The 16,946-nt window shown below is 34.4% G+C and overlaps 7 protein-coding genes across 7 annotated transcripts; 3 read left to right on the plus strand and 4 right to left on the minus strand.

Moving 5' to 3' along the window:
- Window positions 1-1,190: 1,190 nt before the first annotated feature.
- LOC107264083 (speckle targeted PIP5K1A-regulated poly(A) polymerase) lies at window positions 1,191-4,251 on the minus strand. Its single transcript, XM_015731958.1, has 4 exons — window positions 3,742-4,251; window positions 3,583-3,668; window positions 3,227-3,514; window positions 1,191-3,159 (listed from the first exon to the last, which is right to left on the minus strand). Exons 1-4 carry the CDS (start codon window positions 3,993-3,995, stop codon window positions 1,703-1,705), a joined length of 2,085 nt encoding a protein of 694 aa, XP_015587444.1. The 5' UTR covers window positions 3,996-4,251; the 3' UTR covers window positions 1,191-1,702.
- A 1,562-nt stretch (window positions 4,252-5,813) lies between these two features.
- On the plus strand, window positions 5,814-6,585 carry LOC107264086 (protein PET117 homolog, mitochondrial). The gene is made up of 2 exons (XM_015731961.2): window positions 5,814-6,222; window positions 6,291-6,585. The coding sequence occupies exons 1-2, from the start codon at window positions 6,131-6,133 to the stop codon at window positions 6,427-6,429; spliced, it is 231 nt and encodes a 76-aa protein (XP_015587447.1). The 5' UTR covers window positions 5,814-6,130; the 3' UTR covers window positions 6,430-6,585.
- A 394-nt stretch (window positions 6,586-6,979) lies between these two features.
- Window positions 6,980-8,489, plus strand: LOC107264085 (eukaryotic translation initiation factor 3 subunit F). Its single transcript, XM_015731960.2, has 5 exons — window positions 6,980-7,151; window positions 7,368-7,537; window positions 7,618-7,800; window positions 7,886-8,098; window positions 8,169-8,489. Exons 1-5 carry the CDS (start codon window positions 7,043-7,045, stop codon window positions 8,340-8,342), a joined length of 849 nt encoding a protein of 282 aa, XP_015587446.1. The 5' UTR covers window positions 6,980-7,042; the 3' UTR covers window positions 8,343-8,489.
- On the minus strand, window positions 8,490-10,232 carry LOC107264084 (actin-related protein 10). Its single transcript, XM_015731959.2, has 5 exons — window positions 10,034-10,232; window positions 9,809-9,961; window positions 9,469-9,753; window positions 9,117-9,396; window positions 8,490-9,059 (listed from the first exon to the last, which is right to left on the minus strand). Exons 1-5 carry the CDS (start codon window positions 10,108-10,110, stop codon window positions 8,724-8,726), a joined length of 1,131 nt encoding a protein of 376 aa, XP_015587445.1. The 5' UTR covers window positions 10,111-10,232; the 3' UTR covers window positions 8,490-8,723.
- Window positions 10,233-10,502: 270 nt separating this feature from the next.
- LOC107263996 (26S proteasome non-ATPase regulatory subunit 8) lies at window positions 10,503-11,913 on the minus strand. Its single transcript, XM_025081345.1, has 3 exons — window positions 11,582-11,913; window positions 11,308-11,380; window positions 10,503-11,216 (listed from the first exon to the last, which is right to left on the minus strand). Exons 1-3 carry the CDS (start codon window positions 11,774-11,776, stop codon window positions 10,597-10,599), a joined length of 888 nt encoding a protein of 295 aa, XP_024937113.1. The 5' UTR covers window positions 11,777-11,913; the 3' UTR covers window positions 10,503-10,596.
- A 217-nt stretch (window positions 11,914-12,130) lies between these two features.
- LOC107263993 (elongation factor 1-gamma) lies at window positions 12,131-15,039 on the plus strand. Its single transcript, XM_015731793.2, has 7 exons — window positions 12,131-12,290; window positions 12,419-12,568; window positions 12,996-13,059; window positions 13,139-13,281; window positions 13,513-14,115; window positions 14,203-14,355; window positions 14,445-15,039. The coding sequence occupies exons 1-7, from the start codon at window positions 12,279-12,281 to the stop codon at window positions 14,598-14,600; spliced, it is 1,281 nt and encodes a 426-aa protein (XP_015587279.1). The 5' UTR covers window positions 12,131-12,278; the 3' UTR covers window positions 14,601-15,039.
- A 300-nt stretch (window positions 15,040-15,339) lies between these two features.
- Window positions 15,340-16,826, minus strand: LOC107263998 (probable 39S ribosomal protein L49, mitochondrial). The gene is made up of 3 exons (XM_015731798.2): window positions 16,698-16,826; window positions 15,815-16,001; window positions 15,340-15,721 (listed from the first exon to the last, which is right to left on the minus strand). Exons 1-3 carry the CDS (start codon window positions 16,797-16,799, stop codon window positions 15,447-15,449), a joined length of 564 nt encoding a protein of 187 aa, XP_015587284.1. The 5' UTR covers window positions 16,800-16,826; the 3' UTR covers window positions 15,340-15,446.
- Between the last annotated feature and the right edge of the window lie 120 nt (window positions 16,827-16,946).

Genomic DNA, 16,946 nt, shown 5'->3' on the forward strand with positions numbered 1-16,946 from the left:
TATCGATTGAGCTCCTGATAAATCTGGTTAGAAATAAAAAATGTGCCAACGAATTTCACAACCGATTTTGATTGTCTGAAAAAACTGTTGACTATCAAGCATTTTTACTAGTCTCTGAAACAACTGTCAAACGAATGAAAAAAGAAAATAGTTTAAAAAATAAAAATTGGCCGGAGAACTTCACATAGGTTGGTTACACCTGCGTGAAGTTGGCCGGCACTTTTTTGTTTCTAACCGGATTTTGTTTTTCCGGAGCTCAATCGATGCAAAATCGTTTGATAGTTGCGAATTAATTAATAAAAACGTTTGATAGTCCATCGTTTGTAAGAAAAATGAGAAAAGCCATATGCGAATCAAGGATCCCAATCCATACGATACCATCGATTCCTCGATCGGTGTGTCCGTTGAATTAGACGATATTCCAAACTTTTTCTACTTCCAATATAGTCTTGTAAAAACGTTTGGTAGTCAATAGTTTTTTCAGAAGAGCCAAATCGATGTACGATGTGAAGTTGACTGTCGTTTCCTTACTTCTTATCCATAATCAGCTTTTTCAAAACACGTAATAAGCTAGGTTTTAGGCATTTCTATAATTACATAATAATCGTAAGTCAGCAATTGTTGTCATAAGTTATTTTTACGAGCAACCAGAACTATACTTTCCAATGATTCTTTAGTAGGTAAACAGGAACACAGTCATAATACTGTAAGTTTATATCGGAACATAGGCATGGACGCCTATGTGATGTCAGCTTTCATGGCTTTTCAGAATGGCTCAATAGAAGTCTATAAATAATGCATTGTTGTCACCTTATGGCAAACTCGTGCATGCATCATTACTTGTATAACAGTGCGGTGATTGGTTGAAACGGTATTCAGACACGTTTTAACCAATTAGCGCCTACTGACAGCTATACAACGGTGTATGCGTGGGTTTACACCATTACATAATGATAAACTATTGACTATCAAACGTTTTCACAAGCCTATCAAACACTATCAAACGACTATCAAACGATTGGAATAAAAGAAAGTTTAAAAAATAAACGTTGGCCGGCCAACTTCACGCAGCTCTGGACAGGCCGATAAGGCTCACATTTATTCCATAAGCACTTCTCCGAATTTACTACTGATAAAATAACCGTTATCATTTCAGAAATTGTATACGGGTATGAAATGAATACTATGACTATTTAATAGTTAATAAACTTATATTCTAAAGTTTCAATGCAAAAATTACATAATCGCTTTTTGTATCTGTACTTTTATTTGAAGTCACTAGGCAATGGACGATTTTTCAAATATATTAACCATTAGATTTCATATTGAAAATTGTTTTACTTATCCTTTACTTATTAAACACGTAATTACATTGATTGTTTAGTTTGTAAAAAGATCACTATGTCGGTTTTAAAGAATGAAATATAGATGAGTTTATGATCATATACATTATTACATGTATTATAAGTAATTACTGCGTATAAGACTACAAAAGTTATTGTCAATAGTTATTTTATTAAATTATTTTTCGAAAACAGTTTCTTTAAGCAAAAAGAATCGTAAGAAAAATAAAATCTATTGAAGTATATGTTAGCAACAATAAGAAAATAAAAGGATACACGTCTTCAAACAAAAACAAACAATTACTTATCCACCCAGTAACATATCAAAGTAAAGCTCTTTTTCTGATCTTTTACAATAACTATTGTTTTTTGAACTGCAACATGTGCATGAGCGTCTTATTTATAATAACACGAACTTTATGGATAATATAAGTTGTCAATTCTCGAAAAACCTTTTTGCTACACTTATCATTAATGACTAATAACTCTATCTGTACAGGGTTCACCTTTTTTTCAAATATGCACACAAACTCGATTCTTTCTTTATTCTTTACGTGAATAGTGTCTAACTTCTCAAGCATTGCCGTAGTTGCTAGAATCTCCTTATCCAAAGCACTCAAGCTTGGATCCAAGATTTGCTTGGAGCATATTCTCTGTCGCCAGAGGCACATGTTTCCAGTGCAATGAAAAATAATTTTATCATTATCCTTCGAATGCACATCTGACAAGACTTTAACCTTCTGCTGTTTCAGTTCCCTATCTTGTGATATTAATTCTACTTTGAATTTGAGAATCTTCTCAAAAATATCCTTCAGTAAGTTAAATATAACACTGTACCAATTTTCTCTGATAAATTGTGCCCTGTCCTCAATGTCTGTTCGTGTATTAAAATCTTCTGGCAAACCTATATGCAGGAATGGTCCACAAGGTATTGTTATTCTATATTCACGTTCCTTCTTCACAGTGTAATTAGCCGTAAATAACATTGGTAAGAGATTCTTGCAATCATCCTTTATCGCTGTAGCGCATACGTTAGCTGCAACGGCGCATGTTTTTTGAAAATGTTCAACAATGCGTTGGGGTACATTTCCTGTGACGTTATGAGTTAATTCTATGGGATCTTGCAGACACATAGGTCTATCATTGCGGAATACTGCAGTACCATCGGTTTCATTTAGGAACTTGACGTACAATGACATGGCCTTTGGTATGTTTGTTATATCTGCGAAGATAGTTTTATCGTGCGCTATTCCGTCTAATGGACAGACGACATTTTTTTGAAAATCAAATGCAAGGTAAAAGTTAAAGAATCCGTTGAGAAGTTCAGGTATACTTTTCTTATTGCTCGTCTGCGGCCAAGTATTACTCTTCTCGAAATTCACTTGCCAACCCTCGACTATTTGGGGCTCACATGATTTTTGAAGTTCCGTCACAGTTGGGATTATATTCATGGGTGGTTGCTCCAGGTAGAATATAATTAACATGACCAAACCATAATTACTTATTTTACCCGAGCCGGATATTTCCAGGTGTCTTGCCCAATATTTGATAATTAACATCAATGGTTTCAATCTATCGTCAAGAGATAGATAATGTTTTATAAGATAACTATTGTGTATAGCAAGATCATTCTTAAATGAAATGTCACACGAAATATTCGTTGGTATATGAGAACATTTTATAATAGGTGTCTTCGCCTTGGGTATTGGCACTATGTTTGTAAAAATTACTTTGTTTCTATATAGGAGACTCTTTGCTATTTTGAAAACTGTTTTTTGCGTTAGTTTTGAGTCTTTATTCTCGCTTATGTTTCGGCCTGCAAAATAACATTAAATTTATTATATTATAAGAACATAGGGGTGTAATAAGAATCTAAATCTTACCAATATCAATGAATACATCTAAATCACACTTTTTGAAACCAAGTCCAGTTACAGTTGATCCAAACCTATAAGCTTTGCACTTGTAGAATTGTGTTTTGAACATCTGCTCAAGACTTGCACAAATTGCTCCGTATAAAGTTTCAGCATCAACGTCACTCAATTGAATTTTATTGAGAAATGCAATCAATTGACTGTCAAATGTTGTTTCTATGTCAAATATGCTGCTAATTTTGTGATAAGCCAATTCGTCGATATACTCGTTATCTTCAGCGTCCTTGGGCTTTGGTCCTGTGATATAATATACAAATTAATTATAATTTTATAGTTGTGTATCATAAAGTTTACTAATTAGTTACCATTATCATGTAATATTTTGCGTTGAATATTCAGCTTACACTTGTTCATCCAGATTGGTTTGCTTAATAAGAATTCAACAGGCTCTCTGCAAAGAATATTATACTATTAGCAATTGCAAGATGAATTATGAGAACATTTGAAGGTGTGACGAGACTGACCTGGTAGTAAATTCAATTATCATATGCCACTGTCTAATAATACATTTTCTTATCGTGCCATACTGTTGGAAAAAATTCTGTACTTCTTCTGGTGAGACAGATTGTGGAATATTTGATACGAATATTGATTTCTCTGTTCTATCTTTCATATCCAATTTCAAAACTTGTCTCATGTGTTTTTTTCCCTTGATATGACCTTCATATGTGTTCTTATCAACTAGATTTATACCACAAACTTCACACTGAAAGCTCATGATGTAAATGATAGTAAGTCTCTGATCTAGTGAATTTGTAAAGATTTTGTTAATTTCTTTTGATATGAAAAAATAACTTTTCCGTTTCTGTCTTCAACTCGCAGAAAATACTGAGGTTCTATGATACCATTAGAGTTGCCAGGGCATAATATCACATTATTTTCAGATTCATAAAAATTCAATCCATGCAATTTAGCCCTTTGAAAGTCAATGTAAATAAAAATTTCAGCGTTGTGTCGCAAGCCACAGATAAAGTTTAACCCTTTTGCAAAGTGTATATGATTTCTCTTCATCCGTGATAATCCCTTCGTCCTAATACTTTCCCAATTCTTGAAGTATGTTCCATGTATTATATCAAATTGAGGGTTATCCAGAACTTGCAAGCTTAGAGTTTGAACTTCTTTAATAGAATGACCCTGATTGGCTTTAATTTCTAAAATATCATTATTCTTTCTCAATGTAAATCTGTTCTTTGTGTTATTAGCAACGACACGTTCGATATCACTCAGTGTACATCCATATAATTTTAACAAAACTTCTTCTACATTGACAAAACCATCTGATCGAACGTTTAAATTTTCTTTTACAGCACCATGCCGCAGCAAGTATGACAGTTTCTTACTAAGTCGGGTATCAACGTTTTGCTTATCCTGAAAGTAAATATATATATTACTATTCATGTCACTCCTGTTAAGACCAAAAATTCTAAACAGATGCTAGAACACTTAACATACAATAAGCATATAATATTAATGTCATTAATTCATACTCAAGTAATTTATAAGGATACATTATTATATAAAGTTCTTTGCAAAACTAATTTTATATTAGTTAATAGAAATTAAACATGTAAATATTGAAAGCAAAATTTCTTATTCTAACCCAGAAGCTATATAGATTGAACTCTGTGTTGAATTAATTTGAAAAATATTATTTTCATTACACAACCTTTGGAGACATAAATAATGTAGCATTCGTACTTTCTTCTCAATATGTTCTTGAATGTACACGAAGTGCTTCTCAACGATTTTCTATACAGAGTTAGTCTGTAGAAACTGGTAGAAACGCACCAGCAGAAGTTGGCCGCAAGTGACCGACACGGCAGTGTAGCCTCTTCAAAAAATGACATGTGACTGTGACCCATTCCCATAAGCACAAACTGACAGTTCGCATAGCAATAAGGTTATTGAAATATTTCAATAGTTAGGTTACTGAAATAATTAATTAATATTGTAATGACAAAATGCAATATTATTTAAGATTTATTTTCACACCAGATTGCAATTAAAATAATGTAAAGTTTAAAATATTCACAATTTTGATATTTGCGAGTAATGATCACAACTGCAATTCTGCTTCTGATATTATATTTTGTCATTACAATATTAATTAATTATTTCGGTAACCTAACTATTGAAATATTTGAAAAACCTTATTGCTATGCGAACTGTCAGTTTGCGCTTATGGGAATTGTTCACAGCACGTGTCATTTTTTGATAGGGCCACACTGCTGTGTCGGCCACTTGCGGACAACTTCTGCTGGTGCGTTTCTACTGACTACCCTGTATGTATTAATACTGCACAAGACCCATTTTTATTACGAGTAGCAACATCACGCAGTTCGACATATTTCTCTTAGATCACAGACAATGCCTAAACCATTGGTACATTCCGTCAGAAACGACCAATATAATAAATTTTATACTGACCAGTCCAATTATTAAATTCTAGTTTTGAAAGAAAAACCTCTAATGATCATAACTCTTAAGGTTTTTTAAGTCTGTTACTTACTTAACGCGGATTAATTATAGACCCTAACAGTTTTTGGGAGCCGAAATATTTGCGAAATAAAACACTTGAGTACTGGATCGGTTTACTCAGAACGCGTGATAGACTAAACATATGCATTTGGAACTATCGTCATGTTCCATTATAAATAAGGAATTATTTAAAAATAGTTATAGAATAAGTTATTATAATATTAATAAATATTCATGTATGATATCATAAAACCAATACAGCGACTATAAACACTATGGAACATAACTTGTACTGCTAGTTAAAGCCAGGGTCGAAGATAGACTGACGCTATAGTTACATATTTCTAAACGAGATTAAAGAAACGTGCCTGGATAATGTCTTTTGTGTCGAAGGTAGTGTTAGCATCGTGTTGCATAGCTTCTGTAGGCATTATCGGCTATGTTCATTATAAACAACAATACGATAGGTAAGTAAATATGTAGATTTACTTTTCACATAAGGTTAGCTAAGTAAACGTTTATTGGATTTTTTCAGAGATCAACTTCGTCAGGGTGTCATACGCGATATCGAGAGGCAACAACGTCAGAAAATTCAAAATATTTATGAACTTCGACAGCAAGAGGAATTGACGAAGAAACTTAGAAAACAAGAAATGAATACAGAAACCACATGAAAATGAAGTCGTTTTTTTGCATAAGCAATTTTGTAAATACGTTATATGCATGTAGTGTATGATTTATGTTCGAATAGATATTGGTTTATGGTTTTATAAAAAAGAAGTCAGAGATTGGTGCTATTGAAAAAGTTACAAACATGACTAAAAAATTGATTCATTTGGATAATTACTATTCTCTAAAGGAGACTTTTCATAGCTTGTAGGATGCAGCGGATCTGACAGAATGTATGGTACTCCGGCCCAAGTTTGTTCTTTTATATGACGAACTTATACATATTGATTAGCTTTAGTGGAATAAACCAATGATATCTTGCGGCTGTCTAATCGCAGTTGGATAGAGGAAAAGCTGTGCTGGAAGTACATACGTCGATTTGCGTTTTACAAATAAATGTCCAATATTTATATATTCTCCAATTGGATTTTGATTAATTTGTAGTTCTAGAGGCAATCTCGCATACTTTTACAAATGCAGCTGGTTACTACTTGGAAATTTAGGCTGTACACCGGTTTGGTGAGACGATCGTCGCTCTCATGTAAACAGGATAAATAGCTTCATTTATACGATACACGGTTCTGTCTTTTCCATCCCTTGCCTTTTGACACGAGAATCATGGCGCTTAACCTTACTGTAAAAGTGCATCCTGTTGTTTTATTCCAAATAGTTGATGCATACGAACGGCGAAATGCAGATTCTCACCGTGTTATTGGCACTTTACTGGGTAAGTAATTACAATTATTTTTAATGTACCGGTACATTAGTATTTCGAATAGAGCATTCTCCTTCCTATCACGCTTTTGTACTATACAATCTCATGTCATAAAGCTTTTAAATCGATTTTGAGATATTAGTATCATTATCGGTATTATCGTTGTTACCTGGTTAATACCAGTAGAAACAATCAATATTCATAATAAATTGATTTCTTACAACACAGGAACTGCTGAGAAGGGAGTGGTGGAAGTAACTAACTGTTTTTGTGTACCTCATAAGGAGTATGATGATCAAGTTGAAGCAGAATTGAATTATGCCATGGATTTGTATGATTTGAATCATAGGGTGAATACCCAGGAGAATATTGTTGGTTGGTGGGCCACTGGGAAAGAGGTTTGTTAACTTATCCTCTTTAAAGATTCCAATATTTTAAACACGAAACATTATTCTATATAGAACTTACTTGTAAACAGGTGACTAATCATTCATCTGTCATACACGAATATTATGCACGAGAGTGCAATAACCCAATACATTTGACATTGGATACAACATTAGCAAATACTCCTAGAATGGGAATAAGAGCATATGTTTGTGTTCAATTGGGAGTGCCAAATGGAAAACAAGGATGTATGTTTACACCAGCAAAAGTTCAGGTATGTTTTTTGTATTACTGTATATTATAAGTCTTTGAAAAACAATCTACTGAGTGGTGTAATAAACTGAAATTTATCTATATAGGTTACTTCTTACGAGCCGGAAATTGTAGGTCTCCAACTGTGCTCTAAAACACAGCGGCCTGTATCTGGTTCACTGAAACCTGCTGGCACAGTGGAGCCAATGATGGATCTGGCACAAATCGCTGAAGCTAGTTCAAAACTCTCTTCTATGTTAGAGCAAGTGCTCGCATATGTGGATGATGTTTTAGCAGGCAAACAACTTCCTGATAATCAAGTAAATTGAATTTACACTATTGGTATGGTTTATTTTATTGGGTAGATGTAAAAATTGTACTCATTCTTAGGTTGGACGAGCTCTACTGGACATGGTTCACTCTGTACCAAAAATGTCAAGTGATCAATTTGATGAAATGTTCAACAGCAACGTAAAGGATCTTTTAATGGTAGTGGCCTTATCGCAACTAATCAAGACTCAGCTGCAACTCAACGAGAAATTAACTCTCCTTACCAGCCTATGAGTAAAGTGAATTTACCATTGGAAATCCTGTATATTTTTGGATTTGCTGTGCTAAAATCTTCGCAGCATAATCGTTATTGAAAGTTATCAATACAATGTACATGCAATAATGGATAAATCAATTGCAAATAATAATGATGATCCCGTATTTAGTGCAATACTTTTATTTCCCACGACATTGTCTTTAACTAGCTTTAATTTTGAGACAGCGTGAATTAAAGAAACTGATCAAAGGCGTCAGTTATGCTTTATAAATTAGTATTACAAGACTGCTTATTTTTTAGTATACTGAGAAGTTTCACAATGTAATAAATTAAATATTTCACAGTATCATATTTGCCTATTACCGTGAATATTTTATAGATACTACTTAGTTTTAAAATTAAATTCCACAATTGGAAGTATCATCCTTCTGATTGTCTAGCAGACAAACCCAATCTGGAACTCTATTGCTTTTTAAATAATTCTCTTTCGTAAGACACCTTGCAGGCAAATCTGCAATTCCGAATATAGCACCGCCAAGCCATGCAGTGTAGTTTGGTTTGCTGGGTGCTTTATGAAATTTAAAAGTTTGTATCTTTAATTTGTCCGAATAGAGATCACTCTTAAGTAAAGTATTTAATTCCGATTTAAGACGACTAGCGAAACCTTTTGCCATTGTTGTTCCACCAATCAATAAAATATTCTCTGCCAGCTGTCGTCTAGTGTCTACAGGGCACTGAAAAAAAAGAAAGTGAATTAAAAAAGTACAAAGAATAAGAAAATCAAATATTACCTTGACAATAGCATCTAAGATCATAGTAGATATACTAAGATTATCGTTATCCCGTTCCCACAGGACTTCAAAGGCTCTTTCTCTGACATACCCAGGAATTTCAATAGTTTTTAAACCAGGGTACTTAACAGCAGGTGGTGGAGATGGAGCATCATCTGTCCCTAGTTTTGCTGACCGCTCTAAAGTCGTTACGAAACATGTTCTCACTTTTATATCTTCAACAGTTTTCTCTGGAATACGTAGATTCGGTATAGAGTCAGTTAAATCCTTCTTTATACATCTGCAACAAGTTAATAACAGATTGTTTAACATAATATCAATAACCTGATTTTATTGACTGCATTCCACTTACTCATGTACTGCGCACGCAGCAAGAGGTAAAGCTTGCCATGCTTTAAGAATAGGAACTCCTTCATACACTGGAATCAATGTAGCTTCCTGGTATCCAACATCAAGAACCAGAACAGTGTCAGTACCTAACGTACTAATGGTTGCTAAATGAGTTGGTAAAAGCATCAAAGAACCAACTTCGAAATGACGAAATAGCACTTTGGCTAATGTCTCTCTAAACTGAGTGGGAGTCAACAAAGATTCCAACACAACGATTCTTACATCTTTTGGACTTATGGCAACGTGCCTAAATAAAAAAAAATTATTAGTACTTAGCAGAATGCTTCTTCAACAATTATTACCTGAAAAATAATAAATGTAAAAATTCCACAAGAAGCTGATATAGGTCATCAATATCTATATAATTAAAGATTCTTCTAATCTCCTTGCTTTCTGGACACTTAACCTCGGTTCTTATAATTCCTCGTGGCGTAGCTTCACCTGCATAGCCGAATCTATCATTGAAGAAGATAAAATAATTGATACAGCCAAATTTTAAAAAATTGTGTACGTAGAATATTAATTACTTGGTATAGGCACTGCCAATGTCCAGTACAACCATCTGTTTATCAGAAATATATCTAATTCCTTCATATCGCAACATTTTGCCTATTTTGTATTATACTCCGGTACTTAATTTATAGCTTATTAAAAGATATAAATGTTTAACCTGTACTGTTTGACGTTACTGTCAAACTCTAACAGAGTAACACGGAGTCACATGGTGTCACTATTACTCAAGCCAGCTTTTCATGTTAGCGGGCGCGTAGAATGTAAGAATCCTATTGGATGTTGATCAGTTGGTGCAAATTTGTACACCAATAGCGTGATTGTTCTTACCAATTGATGATTGTGAAAAATTGAGATCTGATATACCATCAGTTTGTGAATTTATAAAATTGATCTACTACTAATTGGCATAAATAAATAAAAATAATTTAACATTAACTATTATTTTTTTAATTTGGTCTTGGAAAAAAATATGGTACTCGAGAATGCTATGGATATAAAGTTTTTTACTCAAACTTACAATAGAATAAAAATACATGGAGTTAGGTGAAGACAGCTGTTGTAAAAAGCTTAAATCACTTTAAACAATCATTTCGAGTTCTCTCGCATAGTCTATCGCGAGAGTAGCTAAATCAGCACTAGGTATGGGTTCTTCAGCTTTCTTTTCGTTAGGTGTGCCAAAATAGAAATAACCGTCCTTAGATAAATTCCAGTTCTTCTTTGCTGCAAATGCCTTTGTATCCTTTTCAGAGCTTAAGTTCAGCATTCGTGAAGCATCTTTTAGTGAGATTTTATCGTACGCGCTTTCCATGCAAGCGCCAATCTCATCACGAATAGTATTCAACAAGATGTCTATGAAAAAGTTATACGAAGCTGCTGGTACATTTCCTTTAGCCAAGAAAATTTTGTTATATGATCCTTCCATAAGATACTGCTCAAGGCTTAGGGGATGCCGGATGTATACATTAGACTGGATCTGATCAGATGGTAGAAGTTCCAGTTCTGTGTGAAATTCAGCTACACGATTTTGAGAGAGTAGAAATAGAAGGTTCAAGCCAAGCAGCTGATATTTATAAGCTGATTCAGGCAATTCTGTCTTGTAATCAAAATAGTAACACTTCAGCTGGGCCATGTACCGCTCAAATGAAGGTATATCTTCTGTGGCAATGCTCCATTGTGCTCCAATTTCAAGTATATCACCTTTAATAGTAAAGTATGTATTATCATCTCTTGATCCATTATTAATATAAATGACTCTTATATAACAATGAAACATATTCACAATACTTACGAGCAATTAATAATTCTTTTTGAGATGCTGTGCTATTTGAGGTAGGTAAGAACATTAGATGGGTGAGACCAACCTATAAAAAAAAAACTTGTAGTACATATTTTCCAATATTACATTTAACGTGATATCTTATTGATATAGTAGCTATAAACCTTTGACTAATATATTAGTGGAACACAATGACAGTTCATTTTTGCACTACAGCAGAATAGGTTACGTTACACAAAGAATGAAAGAAAGCGTGTTAGTTTTTTAAAACAGAAAATTATTGTACCTTTAACTGGCCTAGCAGATCCCCACATTTCTTCAAATTGCACGGACTTTTTGTCCATTCTTGCTTTAAAGTTTGATATAGCAAAACGACTTCTTTGAGAGCCGCCATGTTTAATCGACCACTACGGAAACCAGCATAAACATTCTTCTCAAAGATTAATATAGAGAGGAAACCAAGTAATAATAGGCGAAACATACATTTCCATATGCATTGATTTTAACAAGTAATTCAACAATTATGATTAAACAGTTAAGATTGCACTGAGTCTCTTATAATTAATCAATTTAAGGTACATTCTGAAATCCACTACTAGTAGTTCCAGTATGGTCGTGTTTCACGTTATACAAGCCATGATAATAGAGCTAGTAGTCCTATTCTCGTGGTGTCTGTATTGTGACTGACAATTTGTATTTTGTCGAATAGAAACATTCTCCTTCTTATAGATCTACTAGCGATTGGATAAATTTCAGTTGATATACTAAGAGATTACCGACAACTGTCGCTAAGGGTAGAGATTAGATGTTACCGGGAAGAAATGTTAAAGAAAAACTGTAGTATCGTGTAAACGTTCAAGAGAGCTTTAGGTGTCCACTAATCGGCGAAGAAACGAACTCACTGCAGTTATCCTCGTTTTGAAAGCGCTTGTGCAGCGTGTTCTTTGCCGGCCTTCGACTTCCTCTTCCCGTGGCACGACACAATGGCGTCCGGAGTAAGTGTTTTCCACGCGAGTTTTTCACCCTGAAACATCGGCATAGCCATGCCCGAATCGCCGCATGAGATACCACAGAAATCATGGCTGAATTATCAGACAGCTAATGGCTATTACATTTTTTCCAGACCCTCTACACGTACCCGGAGAATTTCAGGGCTTACAAGGCCTTGATCGCGGCCCAATACTCCGGAGCCCAAGTTAAGGTTGCCGAGGACTTCGTTTTTGGCGAGACCAACAAGAGCGATGCGTTCCTCAAAAAATTCCCTCTTGGAAAGGTCAGTGAAAATCATTTAATTCAACATTTATCGACTTTCCATCAAATTTCGTAGTTCTGACGACAATTGTCAGCATGCTGCAACTGGACGACATTCTTTCGAAATGAATGCATTTTTTTACTTTAATGTTTCGTCGAGATTTTATATAGGGAACTGCGTGAAACTGTTAGTTAATAATATTTTATGATATTGTATTAGCGATATTTGATTTTAATGAGTGTTTTTGTAAAAAGTAGAATCTGTTTTTTTTTGTACTTCAAGATCCAGCTGTGTCAGATTAGTTAGAGACATGTGCTTATATTTAGGATTGAGTCCAGATAAAGAAAATGATCTATTTCTATTGTTTTTTAAATTCTATTATAATATTAATGGACAGTTTGAAATATTATAATTTATATTTTTGTATTTATGCTTTTTTTATTTTCAGGTGCCAGCTTTTGAAACATCTGATGGCAAATATCTCACAGAGAGTAATGCCATTGCTTATTATGGTAATATTATAATTTTTTATTACATTCTTTGCTTTTTTGTAGAATTTTCTTTTATTCTTTTTTAAATTGTAACTTACAGTTGCAAACGAACAGTTGAGGGGTAAGACAGATCTTGAGAAAGCTGAAGTCATCCAATGGTTTGGCTTTGCTGACTCTGAAATTCTTCCTGCAAGCAGTGCTTGGGTATTCCCTCTGCTTGGAATTATGCCATATAATAAGCAGGTTTGTCTTTAATCATTTTCTAAAAGTCACCTCCTGTCAAAGACAGAATTTGGACATTACTATTCTAAATTCTGTAACTCAAGGAGGTAGATTAAAGCATATAATACATCCACACATGTTTATACATAATGTACATGCATGTACTAATTGTATTGTACAGTTTCATTAATACCAATATTTAAAATCTGTATACAAGTAAAACATAGATATGAAAGCAGCTTTCCTTTTTAGACAATCGAACATGCTAAGGAGGATGTTAAAAAAGTACTGACTGTTCTTAATTCCCACCTACTTACACGTACCTTCTTGGTGGGAGAGCGGCTAACCCTCGCAGATATAAGTGTTGCAACGACTTTATTCCACTTGTATCAGTACATTTTGGAACCCAGTCTACGCAAACCATACCAGAATGTGACAAGATGGTTCCAGACTGTCATTAATCAACCACAATCTATTGCTGTCATTGGTGCTTTCAAACTGGCTGATAAGATTCTTGAGTATGATCCCAAGAAGTATGCGGAACCTCAAGGAAAGTCCTCGAAGAAAGAAAAAAAGGAGAAGGAGTCAAAGAAGGAACCAAAAGAACCAAAGGAATCAAAGGCCAAGGAACAAGCTGAAGAATTAGATGCTGCAGATGCTCTTTTAGCTGCTGAGCCTAAATCCTCTAATCCGTTTGACTCTATGCCCAAGGGAAGCTTCGATCTCGAGGACTTTAAACGGTTTTACTCCAACGAAGATGAAGCCAAGTCTATCCCCTACTTCTGGGAGAAGTTTGATCCAGCTCACTACAGTATTTGGCTCGGAGAGTACAAATACAATGATGAACTAACAAAGGTAAGTACATTATAGAATCAGCTGTATATACAACTTTCTTTTGCAAACTAACATGTTTAACATTCATCGTTGTATTTATTTTTTCAGGTATTCATGTCCTGCAATTTAATCAGTGGAATGTTCCAACGTTTGGATAAAATGCGAAAGGGTGCTTTTGCCAGTAGCTGCCTCTTTGGAACAGACAATGACAGCACTATCAGCGGAATCTGGGTATGGCGTGGACAGGATCTCGTCTTCACAGTAGGTTTCACTTGCAGTTTAAATGTTGTATCCTGATTGGTATTAGATAAGATTTCTTTTCATTGCATCATTTTATTTTTTACTTGCAGTTGAGTCCTGACTGGCAAGTTGACTATGAGTCCTACAACTGGACGAAGCTGAATCCTTCAGAGGATAAGACTAAGGAACTCGTCAAACAATATTTTAGTTGGACCGGTACTGACAAAGAGGGACGTAAATTTAATCAGGGAAAAATTTTCAAGTAAAATCCGTCTTACGCTTACAAGAAACAAATTGCAATTCACACGAAATAAAACTTAAAAAGTAATTTCAGACTAAAATTTCGTACACTAAACCCGGAAAAATCCTGTATCCGTGTAAGCGGTTCGTGATCATCTTTCACGATGATGATTGATGTTCCTCAAGTAATCTGCAGTATTCCTCAGCTACACTTATTCTTTTATTAATTTCTTTTCACGCATATTCTATGAAATAATATCATCTGAGAAATATTCTATGTGATAATAACCGGCCGCTGAAGTAATTCTAGCCCTAACTATCTATTACGTCTCTACTCGATAGCTCGGGTAAGAACCGGGTTTCTTAGACCTTCTTACAGAGATCGATTGGTCTAAAAATGATTGTTCAGTGTTGCATATAAGAATCGTTGATACAATTTAATCTATAAACAGTCTTGTAAACGAAGCAATGTTATTTGTTTTTATCACCTTATATCAATATATATGAATTTTTTAAATTAAAGTTTTAACATTATTCCGGATTTCATATTACAACCTACAACTTATTCTTACAAGCTCAGTTATAGTAAGTTATATATAAATTATGTCAAGTATATTATAAGTCATGACTTATACATATAAGTTATGTCAAGATAAGCTTCTGTGGCTCCTGATAACTAAGAAAATTAGCAGTCACGCTTTCTTGATTCTTAACTAGAGTTTTACCCAACTGTAATCTGTCAAGTGTAGAAGAAAAGCATAAATATCTCATTTGAAAATCATTAAATTTATTTTTTAACATATGTTTTATATAATGTATTTTTTATACAATGTTAATTTTTATGATGTGGCTAGTCTTTTTAATGTATTTATTTACATCCCTTTTGCGGTAAGAAACTCTTTCACGCGGGATACGTGGTCACCATGGAAAACTAATGTACATGCAGGCTCATGAACTCGTGCACCCATTTTCTTCCTGACCTTCTGTTCCAAATATTCTTTAAGTTCTGCTTCCAGTGCCCAAATGTTTCCTTGAATTCTACGTATTACTGTGAGTTTTCTCATTCCTCTAAATGATTTATCGAGATATATTGGTTGCATATGATTTTTCGTTCGTTGCACAAAATAAGGATACGTCTTTGGATTCGCTGTCAAACACAAAAGGAATGTTGCATTATATAGCTATTGAAAGTATTATCGACTAGCTTATACAAATCTTTTGTATCAAAAAAGCTATGTACCAGTTTGTGGTACCCATCCTGAAGGAAAATGTGTCTTGTCTTTGGGTGGAAGTGGGACGGTCGGTTTTCTCAATACTTGTTCAACAAATGCCCATTCCTTTGGATCTTTCGATATCTCAAACTTTGCATATTCTTTCGATTCATCATACTTTTCAGAAGATTTGTAGTTACTCCATCTTTTTGTTACCTAAAATACACAGTTTAATTAAATAACTTTTATTATTGAAACCTAAAAGTGAACTACTTAAAAATGATAAGGGAAACACATTATGACAGTAATACTTAGATTAATACAATAAACAGGTAGTAGTAGAAAAATAACAGTTCCTATATAAAGTAAAATATTTTTCAAATATTCCTAATGATACTTTAACTTCATTATTAAGATACATATATGACATCGAAAACAAAAATCATTTGTAGGTTATACGTTAATGATGACATTCCAGAAAATCCGTACGACAAATCGCTACCCATAGAGAAAGGCGTTTGTCAGAATTTTACAAATCATATGGAAGTTTTATGAAGGTATCCCTTAACAAGGACACGAAGCGTTAAAGCAAAGCCCCTTCACTTTATACGAAACATTCGAATTTCTATTACAAATACCTTTTCCTAGCCATTCAAGTAATGTGTTATCTGTTTTTTAACATTGCATTTCATACCGGTTACCATTTCCTAGATAACAATGAAAATTTGCACACCGAGCACATATAAAAAAAAATCCCTGAAAGACACGCAACAAAATGAGGCGAGAAATAGGAGATAAGGGTCCATCGTGAGGCCCTTCGTGCGCTATATAGTAGCCAGATTCTGGTTATGTCAAGCGTGAAAAGTTGGAGCAAATATAAATATGAACGATGTTCAAGCATGACAGACAGACCTCGAGAAGAGCTGGCGAAGTGGCTTTCCGTGTATCGCTAAGGAAAGAACTACGAAGGATCGGCGAGAGTCCGAATCGTGCGAAAATCCGAAGGGCGGCCATTTTGACTTCGGTAAATAAGGGTCGGTGGCCGCCATTGGTGCGCACGGGCGCGTCTTTCTTTTCGTTCTCGTGTTTTTCCGGGTTTTCCGTGCACCAAGCCCGCTTTTCCACGATTTTCCAAGCTGGCAAGTAAGCCAGAGAGGCGAC

Source organism: Cephus cinctus, unplaced genomic scaffold (genome assembly GCF_000341935.2).
Source record: "Cephus cinctus unplaced genomic scaffold, Ccin1 Ccin1_scaffold0168, whole genome shotgun sequence".
NCBI classification, from domain to species: Eukaryota; Metazoa; Arthropoda; class Insecta; order Hymenoptera; family Cephidae; genus Cephus; species Cephus cinctus.